This window comes from Pezoporus occidentalis, unplaced genomic scaffold, assembly GCF_034315485.1.
Source record: "Pezoporus occidentalis ecotype Australia unplaced genomic scaffold, CSIRO_AGI_Poc_V1 ctg282, whole genome shotgun sequence".
Taxonomy (NCBI): Eukaryota; Metazoa; Chordata; class Aves; order Psittaciformes; family Psittacidae; genus Pezoporus; species Pezoporus occidentalis.
In genome coordinates, this window is record NW_026914741.1 from 100,577 (window position 1) to 126,956 (window position 26,380).

The following is a 26,380-nucleotide window of genomic DNA, read 5'->3' on the forward strand; positions in this document are numbered from 1 at the left end:
AGCTCTCAGTTGATCCCAGTCACTCCCTGCCAGCCCACCTGTGGCTGCTGTGGTTGCAGGGTGCCTGTTTGGTGCTCCACCACCAGTGTCTCCCAGCCCTTCTGTGGGTGCCTATCCCCTGAAATACTCATCAGAATGCTCTGTGCGAGACCCTGAACTGCTCTAAACCTCTCTGAATATTTCATCCCCCACCCCATGAATCGTGCTTCTGTTCTGCTGGAGCTGGCGATGTCCCTGGGCTCAGATGTCTCAGAGATAAGCTGCAAAAAAAGGCAGGTTGGTGTCCCACAAGCCTGCTTGCTCAGTGGCACTGTGACACCAGCCTGCCCCACATGCAGCCCCTTTTCCTCCTTTTCTCCTCGCTGTCTCTGTAACACCTCCCAGACACGGTATATCTTGCCTATGCCATTCCCACAAGCGACTGTTGGCATTCAAGGATCAGATGGACCCAATGGAGACACTGGGAACGGGTGGGAGCAGCTCTGCAGACATCAGGGCTCCCTAGAGTTCTTAGTGGAGAGGCAGGGTGCAGGGATGAACACACGGAAGTCACAGGGATCAGTGAGGTTGCAGGGATTAGGGATTAGCAGGTAATGCATGTGCTAATGATGCAGCATTTAGAGCAGGGGTGCAGGGATGAGCAGGAGGAACAGGGATTACTGGGCACAGGCATTAGCAGCGATGCAGGGATTAGCAGAGGGTGCCAGGTTTTGCACAACAGCTCTGCTGTTTCAGCGTTTGACCGCTGCTGCCGGGTGCTTTGAGGCACCCGAGTTACTCATTATTCTGATTAATTCATCAGCAATTTTGACCAAATAAGTCACGAAAGTGGAAAAATATCTGAAGAGCTTCTTGCCCCTTGCTGTCCTGCCTGAAGAGGGCTGGGGAGCTCCTGCTGTGGTTCCAAGGCTGGTTGCTGGCTCCTCTGCTGACTTTGCTGGTCTTGGGCATGGGGGATGGATGGAATTTGGGGTTTCCCACCCCAGAGATGCAGAGAAATCCCCATTCCACTGCTTCATCCCACTCCTTGGGGGGTTCTTTCTCCACCTCCCTGCTCCAGGAGTTGAAACCTTCCCTCCAGCCTGGCGTTGCTCATGGAAAGTTTATATATAGCCTTTTGTTTTTGCCAGCATCCCCCTTGAGTTTAAATAGCTCTTCCTTGTCCCTGCTGTTGACCCCGGATGTATTTATAGAGAGCAATCAGATCTGTGCTCAGCACCAAGCAAACCAAGTTGGGGCTGTCCCCCCGTGGGAGGCTGTTCCAGCAGCCTCACGTTTAGCCTTGCCCCTAAGAAAGAGGCCTCGAGGAGTGGAGGGGGGATGCTCAGAGGGCTCATAGCTGGGGCTGTGCCAGTCTGCAGACGGCTTCCTTTTGGGTGGCGGCACCAATGCTGGCCATGGAACGGCTTTTTGGAGCACCACCATTAGTGTTCAGGGCGAGCTTGGGAGGGCCAGTGCCGTTCCTCCCGCGACTGCCGTTTCATGTGTTTCATGTCATGGAGGTGAAGCGTGTCTCTGGTGCCACGGGCCACGCAAAGCCAGGGCTGGAGCGATGCTGCAGAGTGATTCAGCTCCCTGGGTTAAGCAGGAGCCACCTCTCCTGCATCCAGCTCCTGCGCTGGTGCCAGCTCCGCTCCCGCCCCGGAGGTCCGGGCTGCAGGCGGCCTCCCTCCAATCTCAGCTCTTGCCTATTTAAGGCAAATCTCCTCGCTGGACTTTTAAACAAAACCCGGGCTCCTCTCGCTCTGCTCCTTTTAAATAACTCGCCTGGCGTAAACAGAACGAGGCACAGGGCTATAAATCAGGCATTCCCAGGACGGGCCTGGCAGCGTGCGCACACGGGGGCTCGCCAGACCCCTGAGCCTCACAGGGAGCTTGTCTCAGTGCCTGGAGGGGATTGGGGTGCATAGGGAGCGATAAGAGGGCAAAGAGGGGCTCTTGTGGGGCGGGTGTTCCCAAGGAGACTAATGAGATTATGGGGTGGGAGGCACTGCCTGGGCTGTTTGGGGTAAGATCCTTCAGGTTGCAAAACAGTTTCTATCACAGCCCCTTGCTTGTCATTCCTCACTGAGGCTGCAGCTCTCCAGGCCGTATTCCCTGCCTGAAAAGGAAATTTTCCTTGGAAGCTTGCTCTGGCGATGGTCAGTGATGCAATGGGTACTTCGCAGGAATTTGTGATCGGGGGGAAATGCCTGGACTGCAGGTGTGAGCCCAGTGTGTCAGTCGTGGGGACATGGGCGCTTTACACCACAGCATCTCCCCTCCCATCCCGTCAACTGAAGCCACGGAAAACAGGCCAGCTCCTGAAAGCTGGCCTTTGTGGCTGTTGGTCTTTGGGGTTTATGAGCTGTGGTCGAAGCAGAATAGAAGTAATTATAGCTCGTCCCAGGGACCAGTGCTTCCCATGATAAAACTCTTTGTTTTCTGTGGTTTTACGTCTTTGTCAAACTTCAGTCATGAGCTGTAGTCTTTCCTGCTGGGTGTCCAACATACCAACATACACAAATTCATCTAAACAGTCCAGTTTAAACAAGTCTGGCATTTCTGGGACTGAGAATTGGGAAGATATATTGCTTTAGTTTGCTGCCAACTCTTGAAACTCTAAAGGGTGAGACTTGGGGTGCCCTGGGGATGGGGACAGGTCACTAACTGTGCCTGTTGGCATACCGTGGGCTCTGACCAAACCAAGGAGCCCTCAAAAACCCTGCAGGTCATGCAGATTCCTTGGCTTTGCCTGGCTGAGCTGCTGTGAGCATCCCCTGTGTGGGGATGGCACCAGAAAGGGTGCTGCTGTGGTGCACTGGCTTTCATACACCCAGCTCCAGGAGAGCAGGAGGCCTGTGCTGCTCTCTGCTTCCCTTCTCTGCCCAAAGCAGGATGGACGGAGCAGTGTCTTGCAAGGCAATGCTTCATTTAACTCTCATTCTCCCTTGACTTGCTAATCCCTCTCATTATTCACATGACCAAGGAGCAGCCCTCAAAGTGCCATCAGCACAGCTTTTACAGAGCAGGCTGCACCCTTGGCCAGCAAGCATTATCACCAGGAGGAGGGCATGAGTTCTCCTTGACTAGGGGAGATGGGAGGCTGGACCAAGCAGGAGCTCACCTTCATGCCATGCTTGGTAGGCTGCGACCTTCCCCATGCTGAGCAGTACACTCAGGGTGTGACAATGGAGGTGGCCCAGGCTGCCCTCCTTTGGCTTTATAGGCACCTGCAGAACAGCAGGGAGGAGGAGGAAGGTTGCATGGAGACTTACTGCCTACCCTTGAAGGCACCCAGAGACACGTCACCCCAGGGTGGAGGTGCAGAGTGGGCTGCCCAAGGGGAACCTATAGGAGCAGGGGGTGTCCTCTGGAAGGACATGATCCATGAGCAGACAAAGGGCTTTTCCAGGCTAGTGGCTGCCAGAGATTGTGCCACATCCAGGCTGGAGTGACGCTGACCCTGCACTCGCTGGCTTGCTGCGCCAGGCTTTGGGAAGTGCAGTGCAGCACGGCCTGTCACTGGCAGCAGGGGAGCTGAGCCATGCTGCGTGCGCTGGTATTGCTCACTTGGGGTTTTGGCCATCTGTTTTCCAAGTCGGAAGGTCATGTGTATGTTGGTCATGTTGCCAAGGATTCCTCCACAAGTCCTTTTGTTTTATTTGACAAGGTCTCCAGTGCGTAGAAGGGCTGGACATGAACAACATGCGTGAAAACGGGACACCTTTTCTCTTGGGGGAGTTTGGGTAACACTTGCCATGATGACCACCGAATGTATCATGCAGCAGAGTTTGAAGCTGCACACCTCCTCCCTCAAGGTGGCCCTTTTTGATTGTCTAGATGCTTAATGGCAATGTTTGTCTGGGACCATTTCTGCCCTCCATGTGATCCATAATGACTGTTAATTTGGTATGAAGATAATTTAGCAGAGGATAAAGAGATCCTGGTCTGGAGAGGCCATGTTGATGGTCAGAGGTGGGTCTGCTGAGCGGGATGGCTCTTCCACTTCATAGCACTTGGCTGAGGGATCCTAGCTTGAGCAACCTGGGTTTCCTGATACCCAGAGGTGCCCGGCCCAGGCCAACACACAAGGGCTCAGGACGCCAATGACACTGATCCTCTCTCAATGGCCTGGGTCAAGCCACGTTCTGTCCCTGCTGCTCCAGCCACCCACATGGGTACTGAAGCCAGTGGTCTCACTGTGCACCCTGTCAGAACCTCAGCCAGCCAACTGCAGAGGGTGGGAGAGGCAGGATCTGGCCTGGTGCCACCTCGCCACAAGTGCCATGCATTTTCCGTGCCCTGGGACAGACCTGGAGACCATTGGTGCCACCTTGTTGGTGCCAAGTGCCAGGCGCTGAGCAGAGCTATGATAGTGGGGATGGGGGAGCCTTTCCCTGTGGAGCTGAGAGCCTGTCCCTCTTCCTGTGGGACAGCTCCAGTGATGCTCAAGTGAGGAGTAAATGTCTGAAGGGGGCTACAAGGATGCTGGAGAGGGACTCTTCGTCAGGGACTGTAGCAATAGGACAAGGGGTGATGGGTTCAAACTGAAATAGGGGAAGTTCAGGTTAGCTATAAGGCAGAAGCTCTTCCCTGGGAGGGTGCTGAGGCGCTGGCACAGGGTGCCCAGAGAAGCTGTGGCTGCCCCATCCCTGGGAGTGTTCAAGGCCAGGTTGGACACAGGGGCTTGGAGCAAGGTGCTCTAGTGGAAGGTGTCCCTGCCCATGGCAGGGGTTGGAGCTGGAGGAGCTTTAAGGTCCCTTCAACCCAAACCAAGCTAGGATTCTATGATTCTGTGACAGAGCCATCTGCAGAAGTCCCTCTGCTATGGTCGGCATGGGACTACAGCAACCTGGGTAGCAACCAGCTCCTCTGTGGATGAGCTCATCACTCTGAGCTACAGGGGAGGGACATGGAGGGAAAGCCCTGGTGCTCAAATGGTGCTGCAAGGTCTGCCCCGTTGCACGGCTCCGGCACTGAGACAGCCCTTGTCCTACATTCGGCAAAGCCAGGTTTCTGCCTCCAGCTACCAATACCTCTTGGGCAGCAGTTCAGTGGAGGATGAGTGCTGGAGCCAGGCTTGCAAACACCCAGTGCATGGGCTTGGGTTGGCTCTGGGGCCTCTAACAAAAGCCTGTATAAGGGATTCCCATTGCTTTCTTTCCCCATAATTAGCATGCCTGCAAAATGGAAATGACACATTAATTATAGAAGTGAAGAGATAACAGCACATTGTTTAAGCACTGCACAAGCAAGGAGAAGTTCTGCCTTTTGGGTTTTGGTTTTTTTTTTCTCCATATTTCACCTTCAAGGCAAAAAAAAACGAAAAGTTTTGGGGCAGGCTAAAGGCCTGTCTCTATTTCCTAGGTGAACAAACAGCAAAAGCCCTCTGTGCAGCAGTGCTTTCCCCACCAGGAGATTCCTGGCATGCTGCATCTGCAACCCATCAGGGGGAAGCATTTGGGTTCATTGTTCTGCTCCAGGCTCCGAGCAGGCTCTTCTGTTTGGTGGCATCTTTTCATTTGAACTTGTCAAACACGTGCTCTCCTCGCCCCTTTTTGGTGTGAAGCCCGCTCGGTGGGTTCACATCACAGGACGCAGGGAGCGTCCTCAGCGCTCGGCTCAGCGGTGCTGCCAGGAGCTGCTCTGAGATGCCCATAAAAGCCGCTCTTCAGCTGTGTGATGCGTCTGAGCAAACACTGCGCACACCTCCGAGCCCTTGTCTCTCTCAGTTAGCTTCAGCTTGTCCTCTTGAGGGAAGGCAGAGCTGGAGAAGACGAGTGATGACGTATGGAAAGGAATTAAAGTTTGAAAGCACTCACCGCCATCCTCAAAGCAGCTATTCCAGGCATGTGATGTTGGATGAGCCATTCCCCCACTCTTCATTTCTGCCCAGCACCCACCAGATCAGCCAAACTCCTGCACAGCCCCCAGGATGGGGCTATTTGCATCCTGTCATTTGGTACCCAGGTAACAGCAGTCCCCAGCACTGATTTTCCTGCCACTATTTTCATTGTCTCCCTGCTAGTTAAATCCCTCCTGGGGATGTCACAGGTTCAGAGCGGAAGGGGCTGGTCATGCCTCACTAATCAGCTTGGGGTACAGAGTAGATGCATCAGGGGTTGCTCTGGGCATTACATGGGGTGATCCACTGCTCTCCAACCTTCAAACGTTCTCCTATTGCTTTGGAGTTTTCATGTCTCTTATGACAACATTGCCTGTAACTGCACTTTGTGTGCACATGCTCCAAGGCTGCCCATTCCCTTCTCCCAGCAGGAGCGATGTGTCCTGCAGCTACCACAGTTAAATACAGCAAAAGGACTGAGACCAGCAGGAATCTGAATGGTTTGATGTGAGCAGCTCTTCACCACCTGAACCTCTGTGGTGCTTAGGATCAATGTAGCCACATGGCATTTGGTCCAAAGCATGGGAGGGATTGGGAGCTGCTCTTCAGCCTGGCCTTGGCCAAGTGCCGTGCCTGCTGTCTAGGGACAGATGGGCCACAGAAGGTTGTGGGGCCAGGAGGAATGGCCATATAGGCTCTGCATCGGGCAGAGATGGAGACTGGGAGGTAGGGGAACCACAGAAGGACTCAGTGAGGGCTTGGCAAGGAGCTGGGCTGGGTTAGTTTGGCCAAAGGGAGGTTGAAAGGGGGTCTACTAGCAGCTTACAGCTCCTAGAGGGGTAGTTACAAAGATGGTGGTGCTACATTTTCCTTGACAGTTGCAGATGATATAATGTGGGACAACCATCAAATATGGTGGCTCAGGAGGGTTGAATGTTAGGGACGACTTCTCCCTGCAGGATGGTGCAGCCTTAGGATGGACACTTGGAGAGGTGGGGTTGCTCCATCCTTGGGGGTTTTCCAGGCAGGACCAACCTGATCCAGTGCTGGTGACAGTCCTGCAGGCTGTTGGATGGGAGACTCCAGAGGTCTCTTCCCACCATTGCTGTGTGATGCTGTAACAAGTCTTCAGATGTTTAGATGGCACTCTATACCAAAAGCAGCATCTCCTCCCTAAAGCCTTCTCCTGCCTGTGGCCAGAAAGGTCTCTGAGAACTCATTTAAGGTCCTGCAAAGAGTCTTTTCTGACACCAGCACCCAGCTTGCCCATGGCCAACACTTCCTGTGGCAGTGCCAGCCACTGTGTCAGGGTTAGGTGGTCTGTGCTGCTTGCTTGGAAATCAGGGTTTCTCCACATCCCATGGCTTAGTGGCCTCTTTCCAGCTGATGTTACAAATCCCAGCCTGGAGTAATTAATCAGAAATGCTAAGGGCATGAGGCAGGAGCAGTTGAGAAGTACACAGGGGGATCTCTGGAGCAGGATGGAGGAGAGCAGCTGGCATAGTCCAGAGACATGGGGCCTCCCAGGCAAAGATAGGAGGGGGAGTTGGAGCTAGTGGTGAGCAGAGAAAATTCTCCCTCCCCATACCTCAGGTATGTTGGAAGTGGCATGGGAGAGTCCGCTCTGCCCTGGGACAAGCGCCAAGGCTCAGTTATTGTCCCAGATAAACAGCAAGAAAGAGCAAAACAATCCAGCACCTCATGCAAAGCTGGCCCAGCCTGCAATGGGCTTGAGGGCAGCAGAGACCCACCATGCAACAACCACCATGATCCCCAAAATGGAATTCCTCACCTCTCTACAGGTGTGTGAATGAGTCCTGGGATCACAAAACAGATAGGCAGCAGATGCAGGATGTAGGAGCCCAGCTGCAGAGGGACATCCCTCGTTACCTCCTGTAATAGCATCTGAGCAGCTGGAGCCTGATCCTGGCTCTCTGGCCTCCTGAGCTGGTAACCTGCTTGCTCAAGAGTGAGAAAGAGCCCTTGGATAACGTCAAGCTAAGAAACTGTGTGAAAACACATGTCTGTGTGCAGGTGATTGTTATTTCAAGTCCCACCTTGGTCTCTCAGCTGATTACAACCTGTTTCTATCTCAAGTACTTAAGTAACCCCTTAGCTAGGCATTGCTTGATGGTTGTGAGCACCTCATTGCTTTTACTCCTTTCTCTTGGCAAGGCACTGCAGTTTCCATCATTTACAGCACTATTAGAGCTGTTTGCATAGGGCATTGTTGCAAGGTGGCTGGGGACAGTTATAGTCCTGTGCATGCTGCTTGTCCCTGTGTGTGAAGTAGCACGGAGGAGATCTGGAAGCTGCTCTAGAGGTGAAGATGCTGTTTTCCAGCTGACCTGGCTGGGGCTCCTGGCTTGGAGGCCTCCCTTGCAAGCTGCTTTCTGAGCCCTACCGCATGCTGGTGGCAGTGCAGTTGGTTTTAGGTGGGCACTGCTGCTGAGTTACCCCATGCAAACTATGTAGGTCACAACACTGCAAGTGAAGTGCATGTTCAAATGACCACAGGAGATGATGGAGTCTTAGGCATAAGAATAACTTTTTAGTCTCTTTCAGGTGCTTTTCATCAATGTGGATTTGACCTTGTTGTCAGGTTTTTCACCCCAAATGGGAACCAGTGTGGGAAAGGCTGGTGGGTGCAGGCTGGATAGTCACAGCATCACCTCTGCTCTTCTAACTAGGGCATCTCAGTGCATATGGTATGGCAAGGACAGGGTCTCTGATGCAGACCTTGGTTGGACTGCAGAGGTAGATGCCTGAGGGTCATGAGTGCTGGTGCAAAAATACATTGCCGTAAGACTTGGATAGGCATGGTCCAAACCAGAGTGTGACCCTGGTCCTGCACCACTTCAGCTGCTGCAGTCTCAGGTCGCACAGTTAAAGCTGAGCATCTCCACATGGAAGTGGAGAATCACCCAAAGAAGAAATCCTCAGCCAAAACCACTGCAGAGCCATCACTGTTTGGTGGTGGGCTGGCTCACCTGAATGAGCTGGCAGCAACAAGTGCTTTATTTGTCCCACTTTTTGTCCATCCTTGCAAGCTCCTGGAGGCAGAAAATACCATCGGGGCTCCATGCTGCTTCTCTGCAGTGCTCTGGGAGGGGAGAGGCTGCCTGGGTGTGATGTTTATGAGGATCTTAAAGGGACTTAGGAGCCACAAGATGCTGGGAGGTAAGGATGCTGCCACCAGATGCAGCTCTGAGGAGTAGTGATGCAAGGAGGATGCTTCTCTCTTGCCCAACAGTGACACCATGATCTTGCCTACAGAATAAACCACAGGTTATGGACCATCAGTCTGGCAGCGATGTGATGGGCCCACCGTTCTTGCCCCAGTGTGATGGAGGCAGCAGCTCTCCCACTTGCAGCGGCTGTTTTTGCTGCTCTGGAAGACGCCGCAGTTTCCTCCTTGGGGGTCTGACAAAATCCCTCTGCTGCTTCTGGCTTCCACCCACTGTGTCTCCCTCCGCTTGCTGCAGGCTCCGCATCTCGTGACTTAAACTGTGTAGAAAGTAAAAGAAAACAATCCCAACCAGTGAGAAAGCTCTGCGAGGTTACGCTGGTTTTGGCTTAGGTCAGGAAGCAAATATTCCTGGTCTTCGTCAGGGCAGGCTCGCTTCAAGTCTTCTCAGCATACAGGCAGTGCTACTCCTGGGAGTTATTCCTACGCAGCCTTACACTGGGATGGGGTTATGGTGAAGCACAGCACCACCGAAGACCGGAGATAGCCCTTTCTTTGCTCAAGTTCTGTTGTGCCGAGCTCCATGGGTGGGTTGGGGGGGGGCTCTCCCTGTGGTTCGGCAGGGTTGGGTGTGAAAGGTCTCCCAAAAAAACATGCTGCAGGACATCACTGTACATCAGTAGATTAGTTTTTAAATTAAAAAGCGTGGGTTTTTCCTCCCTTCTTAGAGGACCCAGCAGGGACCAGGCTCTGTGGCTGAGCCCCTCATTGCACAGACTTACAAAAGAAATTGTCACTTTGCTGCTGTCTGTAAGAGAACTCAACACATAAATCCACGGTGCCACATGCAAACAGCTGCTGCTAAAAGCCCTAACCTAGAAAACAAGGAAATGCAAAGCCAATGCTCCCAGAAGGATGTTTCCTCCCCTCCAACACACCTCCTGCAATGAAACCACACCATGCTGCAGACACTTGCTTGACTGCAGGAACCACCCCAGCAATGGCCTGCAGGTCACCTGCGGTGCTGGACCTGGTGCTGGATGATGCTTGTGCAGGGGATAGTTGAGGTTAGGGTTAAATTTTCATGGGCAGCCTCTGCATAACTAGCTGGTAAAGCAAGACAGAGGCTGGGGCTTGAACAGGACCCTAAACCCAGGTGTGAGTGGAGAAATCAGCTGTGATTGTCCCCAGCTAGGCTCACACCTCTTTACAACATGCACATGAGCAAAATGTTATCCCTCAGCGACAGCAAATGTGCTCAGGGGTAGTCATGGGGTCAGTTTGATTTTGAAGTGACATTCAATGCAGCTGGGGCAGCACAGGCCAGGAGTGCATTAGAGCAGCTCCAGACAGAGCTAACCCTGGCAAGCTGAAGGCTGGGAATACACGTTGCTTTGACAGCTCAAGGGGGCTATGGATTCACTGGGGCAGAGTAGGGATGATGTTTTGCCCAGCCCCAGCACTGGGGAAACAGCAAGGACTGGGTACAAGCAATGCTGTAGCTGGATCCTCTGAGCATCTCCTGCTTAGAGTTATAGAATGGTTTGGGTTGGAAGGGGCCTTAAGGATCATCTAGTTCTAAACTGTGCTTGGTGGGTTGACCCCAGACCCTTTGGGTTTTGCACATCTGCCTTGCACAGGGACCTGTCACAGCAGATGGGAATGGGTTGGGCTGTTCCCTGGGCATGGCAGGGATCTCTGTCGAGGAGCTGGGAGCCCAACCCGTGCCCATTTTCCTGCTTGCTTTGTTAGGATGAGGCTGGTGAGGCACCGATGTGGGGAGGGAGAAGGGCAGGAAGATGGACGTGCCTCAACCCTGCTTGTCTTCCCAGCCTGAGAGCAAGGCTGTGATCGTGGCACCCACCGGCTGTCTGCGGGGATGCGGGGCAGCTCCGGCAAGAGGAATTGGGCTGCTGTCCCCAGGGAATCAGGCGCTGCTGTTTCAGGGGATCTGCGGCTGCTCTCCCCGGGTCTCAGCGCCACATCCCGGGGGATGCAGGGCCTCTGTCCCGGGGTTATGGGACCCGTGTCCCGAGCTCCTGAGGCTGCTGCTCCTGGGGCTCGGGGCTTTCCTCGGGGGTCACAGCGGGACCGTCTTGGGGCTCTCGGATGTGGCTGAACCCCGCGGGGGTGCCCGCGGGCGGAGGGGCGGGCGGGCCCTTTAAGGAAGTCTGAGCGCAGGAGTTCATCAAAGTTGGGAAAGTTTTCGTAGAAAGGAGGGGGGGACGAAAATAATTAAAATAACTCGCTCCCAGCAAGAGGAGGGCAGCGGCGCCGCTCCCCCGGGGCCGGGCCGGGCCGGGATTGGCGGCGGGAGGCCCGGGGGCGGCCCCGCGCGGGCGGGGCGGGGGCGGGCGGGTCCCGGCCCCGCTGCTCGGTGCTCGGCGGCGGCACCGGGAGCGGCGGCGGCGGGGGCTGGGGCGCGTCGGCCCCGCAGCTGCGGCTCGTTGCGCTCCGCTCGGCCCCGCTACCCCCGGCCCGGCCCTTAACGGCGGCGAGGTCCCGGGACGCCGCATGTGAGCCGGGAGGGCAGCGCCGTCCCACACCGCCCCGCACCGCCCCTGCGCACCGGCACCGCACCGGAGCTCCAAAGCAGCCGGCACCACCCCCGCCCCGTTCGCCCCTTTGCCCCGGCACCTCACCATGAGCAACCTCAACAAGGACACCGAGCACACCAACGGCAGCGGCAACGTCGAAGAGGAGGTGAGAACCGGGGACGAGGCATGGCGGGGCTGGAGCGGTGGGGCGGCGGGGCTGGAGGACCTGGGATAGAGCACGGCGGCGTCGGGGAATTGAGGATGAGGCGTCAGGGATGTGGCACCGCGGTGTAGGGGACCTGGGGCCGGAGCACAGCGCCGTGCTCGAGGAACCGAGGGCACGGCGTTGGAGCTGCAGCCCTGGCTCGTTGGGGCGCAGAGAAGGGATGCTGGGGCTGCCCCGACCTGGGAGCCGGGGTATGGAGAATCGGGGTCTGGGGTTGGAGCACCTCGGGCAGGGCGCTGCGAGCAGCTCTTAGAGCTGGCGCCCCTGGGCCATCCCGCGGGTGCAGCAGGGATTGGGAACCCCCTCGTCAGCCTTGTGTCCCTGTAGCACCCCTGGGGCAGGAGATTGGCAGGTACCTGCTCCCTCCAGCCTGTGCCCATGGGCAAAGTGTCTTGTCCCCAAGTCCCTGTGGCTCGAGGGCGCCAGGCTCTGGCACCCAGGCACTGCTCTGCCCATGTGGGTACACCTGGACCATGGTGGTGGAGATCTTCCTTAGCTCCCTGTTGGCAGCCTGGTTAGGGCTGGAGGGCTGTGAGCTGCCCTGCCAACAGTTCCCTTCTCTTAGATGGCTATTGCAAGCTGGAGCCTGCCTGCTGCTGGACTCTGCTGGGAGGGCTTGCAAGGGTCTCTTGTCTGTAGCACCATGCCAAAGCTGAGCTTGCAGCCCTACACATTTGCTCTCTGGCTCTCTTGCAGTGATGTTGGTAGCATCACTGTAAGCACAGTGCCTCTCTCATTGCGTCCCTCCAGCAGGCACTGATGCAGTGGGTCACTCGCTGCCGTCCATTTTGGAGAGGGTGCTGGAAAATGCCCGGCCTTGGCAGCATTTTGCTGCAGTCCTCACACCCGGGGAGGTGCCGTGTCCCCTCCCCTCGCTAGCTCCAGCGCGCCGTGCGCTCGCACCGCCGCAACATGGCGCCTGGTTTTCTCCACCACCCATGGGAGCCACGCGGTCCTCATGCGCCAGCTGTCCTGGGGCCACTGCACCCACTGGTCTCCAACCCAGCATGGGGGGATGTGGGTAATGGGGTGGAATGGATTGGCAGGTGGTGGCCGTAGCATTTCTCCACCCTGCATGGAGCAAGGCTTAGGTGATGTGATGCTGGTGACATGTCCCAGCTTCACTGAGTGGCTCTGGTGTGGGTAGGGATAGACCAAGCACTGGGGACTGTGTGCTGCTTCCTTGGTGTTGGAGGCTTGGATGCGGAGGTTCTGTGGGCTCTGCACGCATGCGCGCAGGACAGTGGGGCTCCTTGATCCAATTATTCACTGGCCTGCGAAGCTCCCTGAGGTCAGTGCCGCTTGTTGCATCCCAGTGGCGTTGCTCCAGCTGGCCTGGTGCCCCTCTGGTGCTGGCCGGGTGAGCTCCTGGTGCGGGCCTGTTCCCTGCTGCTGGATGGTGGTCTGGCAAAGTGGGTGACGGAAACCATTGCATTTTGGGAGCCTGGAAATCCCATCCCTCTGGGGAGGCCAAGTCCTCTCTGGAGTGATGCTTAGTGGCTGGAAAACAGAGTTAAAGACTATATCCCTTGGGAATAGGGCAGGAGTTGAACAGAAGCAGTCCCTGTTCTCCATCATGTCACCCCCGGGTGTGTGCTGGAGGGGAACAGCTCCATACACCCTGCTAGATGGTCTGCTGCTTCATTGGGTGCTGCACCCAGGGGTGCAACAAAGGACTGGCCACCATAGAGGTGGCTGAGGATGCCTGGGAGCTAATGGGCTGGGACTAGTGGGGTTGCTGTTGGGAAGGACTCTCTCTGCCAGGATCCATCACAAATAATGCTGTGGGTGATGAGCTGCTGGTTGGGCTTTGTGGTGGCTACCCTGAGCCTGTGGGAACCCTCGGAGCGTTTGCTTTCCCTGTACATCCTCCTGGCTGACCGGGAGCCATTCCTCAGTGCAGAAGCAGCTAGTGGTGGCAGAAGGAGTGACCTTGTGTTCAGGGTCCTGGTGTGGTCTGAGGGGCTTAATTCCAGATCCAGCCCAGATTCTTGCCGGAGCTCCCTTGACACAGAGTGATAAATATATTTAGTGCAAAGTGGAATCTTTCAGTCCCAGCATACACAGGAGGTGTGCTGGGATATCTTCCCGTACTGTGTGGATAAAGCAGCCAGATCCTGGTGCTGCAGACACTCCTCCATTCCCCCCCTCCATGAGCCTCCGTCGCCGCATCCCTGAGCATTTGCAGAAGGGCGCCGTGCACCCCAGATATGGTGTGGGGCGAAGCTCCCAAATTCAGCCTTTCCCTTTATCTTATCTGCAAGCCCCTGGATCTCGCAGCCGCTTCCTGCCCGGTGACATGCGGAGGACAGGAATGCCTCTTGCTCCTCTCGAGGTCGTTAACGGGAATGTTAAACAAACAGGGCCTAATGTCAGTCCCTGCTGTTCCTCACCAGACACCTCCCCAAGCTCAGTCCCTCCCCACTTGCTGCTATCTTCTGTTTAGTTTTCCAGGCAGCCGCCAATCTGTGTGACAGCACTCCTGAGGGGTGGTGTGAGGCAGGAGCTGCCTGGGTGCTGCACACCCCTGCTGCAGGCAGAGCGTTCTCCAGCCTCCGGAGGACCTGGACATGGATGCTGTGTGTTGTGTTCGTGGCCATGTTGCATTAAGGACCCCATGCATTCACCCTGCTCTTTCTGGTGTAAAAGTGTTGTTTCTACTCTGGAAGCTAATCCTTACTCTCCCAGGAGGTCACTGGACAGTTCCGGGTTCATGGGGAGCAGGGGAAATCTGGAACTGGTTGTCTAGATGCAGGTGGCTGAAGTCTGTGGTTATCCCACATGCCCTCTTGGCCCCTTCCCTTGGCAGGGCTTAAGGGCCTGCTTGCAAGTCCATGGGTGGTGGCTGCTGCTATCATGGTAGGTCGGACATCATGGACTTCTGAATGTGGAAAGCATCAAATGTAAAATGAGGACCATTAGAAGCTACCTGCTAGGAAAGGATCATCTTCCCTTTTGGTCCACAGCAAGGCTGTGCAGCGTTACCTGTTAAAGATGCCCTGGTAGGGGAGGCAGGAGGCTCTTGGCTCCTAGGGAGACTCTGAAGTAGTGAGTATTTCATCCTTGGCCTTTTGTAGCTGTTGCACAATGGTGCTGCCAGAACCACATGGGAATGCCAGTGGTGAGCAGCCTGTGTTACGTGCTGGATGCCTGTAGCACTTCCTGGATTGGTGCCAGGCATCTCTTGATTTCTGTAATCTCTGCTTGAGTGGACCTGGATACCTCTTGCATGCATGGATTCTAGCTCTCTGACTTGAAGCAAATAAGGTTAATATAATTTCTGAAGCCAAATGACTCTGTGATGCTGCTCTTTGCTACAAAGAACTTCAGGGTGTAGTAGTTGTGCTCACCGCTTGCTAATCGTCTTGTACTTGGTCTGGCTGAAGCAGGATGGTGCTTCAGAGCCGTTTTCATGCATCATAAAAGTCCCCTCAATGTTAGATGCAGCTTTCTATTAGTGACAGATTGTTGGCTGAGCACATACCCTGAAGTCACCATGCACACAGAGGTTCTGGGAACTGGTGTGTTCCCAGACCTCTTCTTGGTGTATCGATGACTGCTCTTACTGGGGGAGAGTTGTGGGAATCTCCCTGTTATCTCCTCCTGTCCAGGACAATGTAAATATGCCTCTGTAAATACCCTGTAAAGAAGGTTATTTCTCCTTTCTTGCTCTTCCAAATCAAAGTTTTAGACACGAGTCTAAGTTGTTTTGAGCATCAATATCCCAGCAGGACCCTGAGATGGGCTAACTGTTCTTCCTCCTGCTACCTGGCTGTGCAGCTGGTCTAGTAAATGAGACCCAGCTTCAGAAATGCTTGGAGATGTCTGTAAGGGAGCCAAGAGTGGTTCAGGCTTTGCTGTGCTTCCTCATGTCTCTGCTAGAGGAGCTGGTGGTTTAGAAGGTCCAGTATGATTCTTGCTGGAACTGGTACAGAGGACTTCTGGAGCCAAAAGGCCCCTTAGGCTTGCTGGTCTTGGCTGTGGCAAGTCATGAAAACTTTGCTGCTTGGATCATGGACCAATGCTTCTGCCTGTCCTGGACCTCTGAGGGCCTGAAGTAAAGGCTTCAGCCTGAAGTCTCACCAGGGCATGAGTGTGGAAGTGAGGTGGTCAGCATCTCATGCAGTGGTGAGCCCCTTCTCTTCAGGAGTACCAGGCACTGGCTGGGACCCAGTAGCCTTCTCAGTAGACTTCTCTGCAGCCTCATGTGACAGAGGCTGTAAATGGGAAGGATTCATTTGTGCTTTAAAAGACATGTGTGCCATGTGGAATGGCTGAAACCAAATTTCTCCTGCATTCCCAGTGCTGTGAATCTGGACCTGGTCGGGGAGCATGGTGGTGGGACTCAGCCCCAGCACTGGAGCTGCTGAACCAGGGCCATGCTGAAGTGTGTCAGTGTAGCTGTGATCCTGAGCTAGCCCAGCATGTCTGAGGAGGAGGAGGTCATGATATGGTTGAGATGCTGCCTGTCCCCACGCCTGCTCTTCTCATTTCACCCCAGCAAAGGGGTGTTGTGGTGCTTTGGATGATGGCTGGAGGGCAGTGCATGTAGAGCTAGAGGCTTCTGCAAAGTCTGGGCTTTTCTTGGTGGGTCTGAGGTGGCAAGGCTTCCTTTGGCCCCAGGGCTCACCTGCCGGCTCTTACTTGGAGATGGGAGCAGGGATAGTGCTGAGGCTTGCTCTGTCCAGCTGTCTAGTGAGCATCGTCTCCTCCGCGTAGCCCTGTGGACAGGGACAAGATGCTGACCTCTGCTGTGCGCTCTATGAGAAGGAAGTCTCGAGCCCAACTGGCCGAGTGTCCTGTGCTAGGGTAGGGTGACCAAGCAGAGCTATGAGATCCTGCCTCCATCCAGCTGAGTGGCTGCTGGGATGGGCATCTCTAGAGGACAGTTGTGTGGGACTGTATGTGCTGGCCTTGCACATTGCTCCACTTGGTCACTGAGCCCAAGCTTACTTGGCCACAGGCTGTAGTTGCTGGAAACCCAAGGACCCGGGAGGGCAGTCTTACCTGTTGAGGAGAATCTCCAGTCCTGCTGCATAGCCCAGAAGAGGCTATGGAGGTGTTGCATCTCCTAGTTTGGTGTGGTACATTCAGTCCTGTGCTGCAGAGAATGTGATGATGAGTTCTTGCCTTAGTGTGGGATTGGGTCTTGTTCATAGCTGTGTGTCAGAAGCTCTTGACCTGGGATGTGTGTTGGTCCCATCTGCTTTCAGTAGCTGGAGGCCAGTGTCTGTCTGAAAGTGTGACTTCCCCAGGCCACCTGTAGCAGTGGCTTGAAGTGCAGAACAAGCTGTGGACTTGGAGAGAGCACCCAGCTCCTTTGGGAAGTACTGGAGGAGGGAAGGAAGCTTTGCTTCCCAGGATTTCTCTGCCCACACTGGGATGCCAGTGTGGAGCAGGCTGGGACGTGACTTGTTCCTTGTGGGTACCTTAAAGCTTGGGCTGTGCATTGTATCCATTCTTGCTGTGTGCTCTACTCTGCTCCCCAGGCTCTCCTTCTGGGCTCAGGGTCTTGTCTCTATCTTGTCTCTGTGTTGTATGGAATGGTGCCTGCTTGGGGTCTGTGGGGAGATCGGGGCATGATGCTGGTTGGGATGGACATTCCTGGCCCATATTTGGATAGGACAGGGCCACTGGGCAGTGGAGAGGGCTGTCTTGCCAAGAACTGTACTGATGCAATGGTGGCTTAGTCTTGTGGGTGTTTGTCATCCTACTGGTGTCCCCAAAGGTCTCCCTGTGATGGGGCTGCCACTCCAATAACCACTGTCAACAGCAGAGAGCCACTGCAAGCTTTCAGCTTGCTGTCACTTGGCTTTTGTGAGAGACTTGCTTGCTGTTGGGCTCTGGGAGTACCAGGCATGCTCCCTGGGGCTGCGGCAGCTAGCGGTGTGCTGCCCCAAATCGGATTGGTTTAAGGAGATATTCGAGTGCCTTTGTGGGCAGAGGAGGCACAGGACTGAAAAGTGCTCAGGAATCACCTTGTGGGAGGGCGAAGCAGACAGATCTACTTGCTTAAGAGGTGAGAATGTACCTTGTGAGGGTCCTGCATCCATACCAATGTGCTCTTCTCTGGGCTGAGGCCAGCAGGAACTTGGCTCACCTCTGTGTATCCTGGCAGAAGAGCAAATGCCAGGAGCTGGTCTGCAGCAGGTTTACCTGGTATGAGAGCTGCCCCTCTGGGTGGGGTCCATGGCTCCAGCCAGTGGTGAAAGGGATCTGTAGGTCCCTGAACATCAGAGGGTGGCACATGTGTTGCTGGGTCTCTGAAGCCAGGGGCTTAGTGCCATGGGTTGGGTAGCATGTGTGTGGATGTGAGCATCCCTCAGCACGTTGGCTGTGATACTTATGCCCGTCCTCCTCTAGCTTAGCAGACCTCTTGGCAAGGTGGAATGCCACAATGGCATCCTGAGGATGCTCAACCAGCATCTCCCTGAGCTGGGGAGCTGGCCCTTTGGGACAGTAATTCCTTGGGAGTTGTGGAACTGACCTCCACAAATGCTTCAACAGCTTTGAACTCGTGGGTGGGTGCCACTCATTCCATGGGATCCTGCAGCGATGCAGGGGATGGCCCTCGATAGGAGGGCAGAGCTGCTCCAGCAGCACTTCCTCTGTGAGGGCCATGCACTATTCTTGGGTTCTGCCTCGTTGTGCCCAGGCTTATCAGCTCACATGTGCTTCCTGCTCCCCAGGCAGGGCTTGCGCCTCTCTGCTTCCCCCTCGCTCCAAATGCCTTGCTACCCTGACCGTAGGGATTGCTGAGCCCTGCTGGCACCCTCCCTGCCTGGCACAGGGAAGAGCCGTGCTGGGATGGGCTGATCCAGCTGTAAGTGGTGACACATGTGAAATGCCCCAGCCTCAGGGAGTAAACTGCTTGTGCACTTGTGGTGAGCCTGCCTTCCTCCCCTCTGGGTGAGCAGGATGTGGGTCCTCGGGTGCCTTATGTACAAAAGGCTGATTTGGGAGGGAAATACCTCCTTGCTTCAAGTGCTGGGCATGATTTAAGGCCCTCTTTGACCTCTGGGGATGGGTGGACACATTTCTTGTGTGTGTGGGTTGCTGTGTTGGTGCTTGGGGCTTACTGGCTGGAGCAGCTCCTGGTCTGATCCTATGCTGGGACTCGGGGCTACTGGCCTGTGGACACAGGATTGAGGATACAGTGCTGGAATTGCAAGTGGGCAGACAGCTCCTGCAGCCTCTCTGCTATCGAGTACTGCTGGTGAGGGGGAAACTGAGGCATGGAGCAGTGATGGAGCCTGTTAGCAAGCCTCTTCCCCTCAGGAAGCATGCTGGGCAGTTCGATGTGCTGGTGTGCAAACCTGCCCAGGACGGGAGCCCTGCAGCCCCATGTCCATATGGGCAGTGAGAGGAGGGAGCTGTCCTGTTTCTAAGCCCTGTGGCCAGCTCCTGAGCGCTTCCCTCCCTGCAGCCCTGGCCTGCCAGCTCGCCTCCCTGTCTTTTGCCTCTGTGCCTTATAAGTCCTGGCTCCTGGGGCAGCCTCGCCGCATTCCAGTGGCCTTGCGTCAAGTGGCCTGGGCTGCGTTTCCCCCTGCAGCTCTGCTGGTGGCCCCGGGTGCCACTGGGCACACCGCTGTGATGCTCTCCCAGGGGAAGAGCTGCAGCCCGTGTGTCTGAGCTGCCGGCACCCCGAGGACTGCCTTGGGGATGCTGTGGCTGAGCTTGGCCCTGGATGGCGCGAGGGCTCCCTTTGGCTGCTGGCACAGGGAGAAGTCTCGGTGGATGTATTGGTGTGAATGAGAGGGAGATGGCTTGTGTCCAGGAAAAATGGCATGTAGCTGTGGGTGGCTTCCTGGAGCAGGGGGTGCCTAGTGGTATAGTGCAGATGAGGCACTAGAGCATGTTCCTGCTGTAGCTGTTCTTGGATGTCTCCTAACTGCTGGTGATAAAGGCTCGTGTGCTCCAGGTGGTGGGAGCGTGGCCCTAGGACCAGGCTGGTTTTGTGGCACTGGAGAGGCCACAGCTATGCAAAACCAGGGCTGATCCTGCAGGAGGAGAGGGTCAGCTTTGTTCCTTCTGGGATGATTTAGAGCAGTCTCTCGGCAGAAGCCCGGCACTGGAGACCCAGCAGAGCCACCTCGCTGGAGGCAGGTACTCATGCCTTCACCTGTAATGTTTCTCACATAACCTGACCCTTGCTGGGCCCCAGGGCAGTGCCTGGCTCCTCTTGGGACCCTTTCAAGAGCTCTTCTTTAAAAGCAGACATGTCTGGGAGATGTGGATGTTGTAAGACCCATGCTGATGTCCTGGCATTGCTGGAGCTCTGGTAGGAAGAGGCAGGTGTTTCTGCCTGGGTTCTTAAAAGCTTTGGTGCTAAGTACTTGGCTATGCTTGCAATAGATGTGTCTCTTCTGTGAGACACAGCTGTGTGAGTGCTTCAGAGCCACTTGAGCCCTAGGTGGGTTTGTCCTTGTCCCTCCCTCCATCCTGGGGGGAAGCTATGCTGGGATCCCCCCTCTCAAAGAGATGGCCTAGATGGTCTTGTTCCTCCTGGCACAAGTCCTGTTTTCCATGGCTCTCCCGCATCCCTGCCAGGTGCTTGGGCTGGTGATATCCCTGGGGGAGCAGGATGGGGAAAGGGAAGTGTTCTGTGCAGGGCCCACAGCAGCGGCAGGGCTGTCTGGTATGTGAGCTGCTCCCTGCCCCACTTCCCTCCTGTCTGTGTGTCCTGTTTGGATCAGCAATCCTGGGCAAGATGGGGTTGCTCCTGTCTGGTGTCTTGAGTGGCTGCTACCACTGGAGTCTAAGAACGAGGTACTCCTGGAGATGTGCTTCTGCTGTATCTTCTCCGAGTTCTTGCTGAACATACAGTTGGCCCAGGCAGCTCCACAGCTTGCTCAGAAGAGATTTTCTTATGCTCCTGTGGCTTTTCCAGCTGCTCTGGGGAGGCTGAACCTGCTGGTTGGCGGCAGGGTGTCGAAGCAGGGAAATTTATTTAAGCAGAACCTACCCTGTCTTTGCATGTTGAGTGCAAGGGCTAGGAGGTGGGATTCCATTGGCCCTGGTTGGTCCTGGTGGCCTCCCAAAGCCCGCAGGTCTGCAGCGGAGTGACTGGAGAGTCCCAGTTCAGCTAATCCACTGGGAGATGCTTGTTCAGACCCTGTTGGCCTCATCTAGTTTCCTCTTTCCGGAGCAGGGCGAGGAGGTTGGACCAGGCTTGGGCACAGTGCACAGGATGCTCAGACTGGCAAGTTGCCTCCTGCTTTTCTCCTGTGGGATAACCCAGATCTCCTTGCTTTCTGATTGCTGCCGATCCCATGTTTACACCTTGTCTTGGAAGCGATCTCCCCCTGGTTCACCTCACTATGTCCTCAGGTCTCACCAGCCTCACTTTCCCTTCCCTGGGTACCTTGGTTTCACTTTCCCCTTACCCTTTTCTAGACCACTTAATGAATGTGCAGAATTGCAGAGATCTTGGAAAACAAATCACTTCATCTCTTCACCTTTAAGATGCTCTTCTGAGCAGGGACCTTCCTTAGTCTGTGCTGAGATCCTCTGGGGAAACCTTGTTCATAGATTTGCAGCTGGTGACATTTGGTTGTTTCCAGGCTCTCTTTGGGGTGATGGCAGCCCTTGGTGGGTGCTGTGGTTTGGCTGAGATACCCTTCCCAATGCAGTGTATGGTGACAGACTGGTGGAGGCCAAGGGAAGCTTTTGGCCTTCAAGAAAAGGTCTCTTCTTGCTGTCTTCAGCAGCAACATATGGGACTGGCATTAGGAGCTTCTTACTCTGACAAAGAGCCTGCATTGCTCTGTTCAGGCTTTTGTAAGGGGTCTGAGTAGCTGAGTTCCCCTTCCCTGAGCAGCCATGCATCTTTCATTCTGTCACGCCTGTCGCAAGGACTTACCAAATGACACATCACGGGACCATTTAGAGACTCAACAGGGATGCAGTTTTCTATCTGCTTGGAAGAAACATCCATTCTGGGGTCCTGAGATCCTGAAATATTGAAAAGGGATGGTGCTTTCACATGGCTGAGGCACATGTGTGCCACCACACTGCACAGACCTCCCCTGCAAGAGATGGCTGTGTGTCTTCTGGGAATGCACTGCGAGTGCTCCATGTAGCTGGTGCTGAAGCACAGGCGCCAAAGTCTTAGAGGCAGCCAGCACAATGAGAGACAGTGCCATTGCCAGCTCTATCTGGGCATGAGGTGGCCCTGAAATGATCCATCAAAGGATCAAATGAGGGGCTGGGCAGGGTGGGAGTACTGTCAGCCTGAGCCTGGGCTTGGAAAGTGTTTCTGGAGTGCTGCAGATAGCATCCTGCTTCCCTAGACAGGGCACAGCAAAAGCTGGGGTGTGTGGTAGGGCCATTCATACTGAAGAATCAGGGAGGGGATGGGAAGAAAGCTGCTCTTGGAGGGAAGGGTGCTCAGTGGCTGCGTTCTGCAGCAGTCTTGAGGCACACCAGGCTGGAGAAGGGCTCTGCATACCGATGGGGGTGGTAGCGGCACACTGGGGTGTTCACTGGGTGGTGGCAGCTGGTCTCAGTGTGCACAGAGAGCAAGAGGGGCAGAGGTCCCAAGGCTTACATGATTACTTTCTGTCCTGGCGGGCTTAAGCTGCCCTGAGTTGATGTGAAGGGTGTCTCCCTGCCCTGCCCGGACTATCTTGGGCACAGGAGCTCAGGGAGTCCTGTGTCCCCTTTGTAAAAAGGAGAAACTTCCCTGCTTGGAGGAGGCTGCCTCCAGAGTGAGTGGGTGCAGAGGCTCTGCTGCATGCTCCTGTGTTTTTAGGTGTTTGCTGTCTCCAGCCCAGGGCAAGTGTGTGCTGCTGACTTGGGTGGCAAAAGAAGTTTAACCATGTGTCGGATGTCTGGGAAGGGACAGTGGTGGAGTGGAAGCTAAAATGTGGGAGCAGATTTCTTCTGCCCTGCAAATGCAGTGGGGTTACTCCAGCCTGGGAACAGGCTAGGAGATGGGGTCTGGCTTGGAGAGCTCCTGGTCTGGCTACGTGTTTTGCAGCTCCAAAGTGTCTGGGACTATTTGCTGCCATTCTGAACATTTGGTCATTGCTCCATGACCTTCTCATGGTTTGTTTGGGACAGGCTCAGAGGGTGACATCCCTATGCAGTGAGAAGTGAGGACTACAGAGCTCCGTCTTATTCATGTAGTCTTTTATCTTCCCTCACCCATCTGTCAGTGCTGCCTGAGCTGTGCTTGTGGTCTCATGGTCCTTGTTAATGATCACCAGTGTCTTTGTGACCTCTGCGCATAACTTCCCTTTGTAGCTCTGTGCTGAGAAGTCTTGGAGGCTTCATCATGGTGCTTCCTATGGAAACAGGCTCCCAGGCCAGTGTCTCCCAGTGTGTAGGGAGAAGGTGGCCATGAGCCAGTTTGCCCAGGCCATGAGCCTTCAGCACTGTTCTTCCTGGCTATGCATGTGAACTGTCATAGATAATTTCAAGACTTTGGATTGGAATCTTCCTCTGGTACTCAATTTTAGCTTATATGCGCTGAGTGTGTTTGGTCTCAGGAAATGACTTCTACAGCTTGGAGAGAGCAGCAGCCTCCATGGACTTTGTGCAGCACAGCTGGTTTTTGGTTGGGCACAATAAGCACCCTTCAGAGCTGTTTTGGGAGCAGCTTCTGAAGGATCTGATGCCTGTTGGTGGAGGAGCTAGAACAGACCCCAAAACCATCCTCCCAGTGATGTTCTGAGGCTGTCGCAGATGTGAGTATAGGAGTGAGGTTTTGTTCAAATTTGAGGGCTCTCTTTGAATCGGTGGCAGAAGTTCCATGACAGGCTAAGGCAAGGAGATCTAGTGTATGATCTGTAGAAAGAGCTGGAGAGAGACGTACTAGTCTCTTCTGGACCATTGATATGTGTCACTGTGTTGGTGCTTTTGGCAGTCTATGGTCTTTCCAAGTTTTAGTCCTCAGAGTCCAGTCAGACTGTGGGGCTGGTGTCCATGCCCTGATCAACCCTGACTGTTCTGCTGGCAACTATTCATAAAGGACCAAATCTTCTGCGTCATGGAGGAGAGAGTGGCCAGGGCTCCTCTACAGCAGGGAAAGGTTGGTGTGTGCAAGGCCACCTTTGGTGCAAGGTGTCTTAACTCCTGTTGCACCTAGCTTCGGAGCTGTGCTCTGTTCTCCTGCTTTGGTGCTAAGCATCTCCTTTCAGTAGACCTCATTGACCTCTCTCCTAGGTACGGACACTGTTTGTCAGTGGTCTTCCCGTGGATATCAAGCCCAGAGAGCTCTACCTACTCTTCCGACCATTCAAGGTAAGAAGGTTTTCAAATTTGGTCTCTGGTAAGAAAGATGCTGTCTTATGGCCAACCTTGCAGCCAGGATCTCTGTCAGAGGGGCAGAAAGGATGAAGTGGGAAGGTTGGCCTTCTGTGAAAGCTTGGGGATCCTGCTATGAAACCAGCATGGTAACCTATGGCTTGTAGTCAGCTGGTGACCCTCCCCTGGAGACAGTTGTTGAAATCGTGCCGTCTCCAAGCTTGATGAAGGCTGCTTGACCAGCTCTGCTGCCCAACTGGGTCAGTACTTCCTTGAGGACGTGTCCTGATCTCCTAACTCTCCATCCTTTGCTAGGTCAACATGTAGGCTGCCTTGAGGGAAGTGGGGTTTCCTTGTTTGCACTCTTCTAGCAGGGGGTGCACTGTGCTCTGTAGACACTAGCCAGGCAGGGTGCTAGTCTTAGTAGCTTGCTGAAGGGCTAGAAAATGGGATTTCTTCCCAAAGGGCCAGAAGACACTAGCTAAGATATGTGCTCTGCCCTTAGTCTAGTTTAAGTGTCTTCTTTTGGTGGCAAAGAAGTGTTAATGTACCTACTGCTGCTGCAAACCCTGCCTTATGAAGGATTTGGTGCTACAGGACCTCCTGGAGCTTTTGTGTCATGTCTTGATTGTAGCTTGGCTCTTTCAGGAACCTGACACTGACTTGCTTTCTTCCGTTCTGCAGGGTTATGAAGGGTCACTGATCAAGCTAACTTCAAAGCAGGTATCTCCTTTTTCCAGCTTTCTTGGTTTTTGCTAGAAAACCAGGCATGGTGGGAGGGGAGGGGGACAGATACTATTTCACTATGTAAAGCATTGTTGTGTTTAGCACCATGTTTACAGCAGGGTTCTGCTCACCGCCACTATCCTGGTGGCCCCAAGTTCTTGGTATGTGCTGAATGGCTCCATATCTTCTATTGCTTCCCAGGGCCATATGGGGTGGATGAGACTTGATGCTTCAGCCTCAAACCCTGTGCTGCCAGAAGCCTTCCCCAGTCCCACCCTATTCCCCTTCCTAACAAGTCCTCCTTGCCAGCATGGGGTACCCATGGATGAGCAGTGCCCCTGCATACGTGAATGCCAAAACATTTTGGTGTGGTGGGAGCAGCCGCAGAGCAGGGTTCTTGTGCAGATGACCTCAGGCACTTCAAGCCCTGCTTGAAGGCCCTCTGCAGCTTTAGGGGGTCTCTTCTGCTTGCTGTAAGCTGTCTGGGGCAGAGGGGGTAGCAGGTAGCTTGAGGAGCTGGAAGAGACTTCCAAATTAAAACCAGCATTATTTCTTTTAGCCAGTTGGTTTTGTGACCTTTGACAGCCGGGCTGGTGCTGAAGCAGCAAAGAACGCCTTGAATGTGAGTACCCAATGTGCGGGGAGTACCTGATGACCCTGGAGGTCTGGGGTCATATGCTGTAGCTAGACCCATAGCTGTGGGCTAAAGTTGTATCTGGCTTGCCTATAGCATGGGAAGTGTTAGGGTGTCATAGCTGTGCCCTTGAGTACAGAAGCCAAATGGTCCTGCAGCATCTCGCCAGGGAAGCAGCAGAGCTGTTTAAGGCTGACATCAGTGTGAGCAAATGAATGCAGACTATTCCACACTTGGTGTAGATGTAGTTTCTGACCACTGGAAGACTGCTCCAGGGCCTCTGAGGGTATGGGGAAAGAACAGCTACTTCTTTTCCTTGAGTTTGCATGCAACTCAATAATTGGCCTCTGATGACAAGATCCAGGCTGTGAAGCCTATTTGTTATCCATTAAGTGCTCCCTCCTGTATGGGGAAGACTGGTGAACTAAGGGAGCCACCTTGTTCAAATGAGCATGGATTACTTACGTGTGTCAATGTGTGGCCAGAGCTACTCTTCAGGGAGCACTGAGCACCAAGGTGGGGACTTGCTTGACTTGGGCTTTGCTTGGGGTACCCGGAGCAGCCAGGTTTTCTCTGGGGAACCAGCCCTTGGAAAACTGATGAGAAGAGAGGTCTTGTGGACAGAGGTGGTTCCCAGGCACAGAGTGATACCCATCTGACACCCTGTAATGTTTTAAGTAGGCATGTGGAGCTCAACTTTTGTTTAACATGAGTTTTCTGAAGCTCTGGGTCACGCTTACCAGGGTATGAGAGTAGAGAAGCAGGCTCAGTTCAAAGCTGGTCTGTCATGTGGCTGTAGGACTTGCTTGGTGCTAGTGGCCTTGTTAAAGCCTCTTACCTAATGCCCAGGTGTCAAGTGTGTGGCAGGTCAGCAGAGCAGGTCCTTGTCCTGGACTATCTGCCAAGACCTCTGCAGCCAGAAGGTACTTCCTTCAGAAAGGAAGGAAACCAGCCTTCCCATGCTGCTGTTTGCATGGCAGGGCCTAAGCTGTCT

General features: G+C 54.5%; 1 protein-coding gene across 2 annotated transcripts in view; it reads left to right on the forward strand.

Annotated features, from left to right (window-relative positions):
* The first annotated feature begins 11,360 nt into the window (after window positions 1-11,360).
* The window catches only part of RBPMS2 (RNA binding protein, mRNA processing factor 2), a 28,600-nt gene continuing 13,580 nt past the window's right edge, over window positions 11,361-26,380 (forward strand). Inside the window, exons 1-4 of one of the 2 annotated variants that reach the window (XR_009966147.1) lie at window positions 11,361-11,717; window positions 23,946-24,023; window positions 24,711-24,749; window positions 25,312-25,374. Coding sequence is in view for 1 of the 2 variants with exons in the window: in XM_062625753.1 (XP_062481737.1) it covers window positions 11,658-11,717; window positions 23,946-24,023; window positions 24,711-24,749; window positions 25,312-25,374 (240 nt within the window). In the remaining variant the exon portion in view is untranslated. The remainder of the gene's footprint in view (window positions 11,718-23,945; window positions 24,024-24,710; window positions 24,750-25,311; window positions 25,375-26,380) is intronic. The other variant, XM_062625753.1, reaches the window with a different exon arrangement.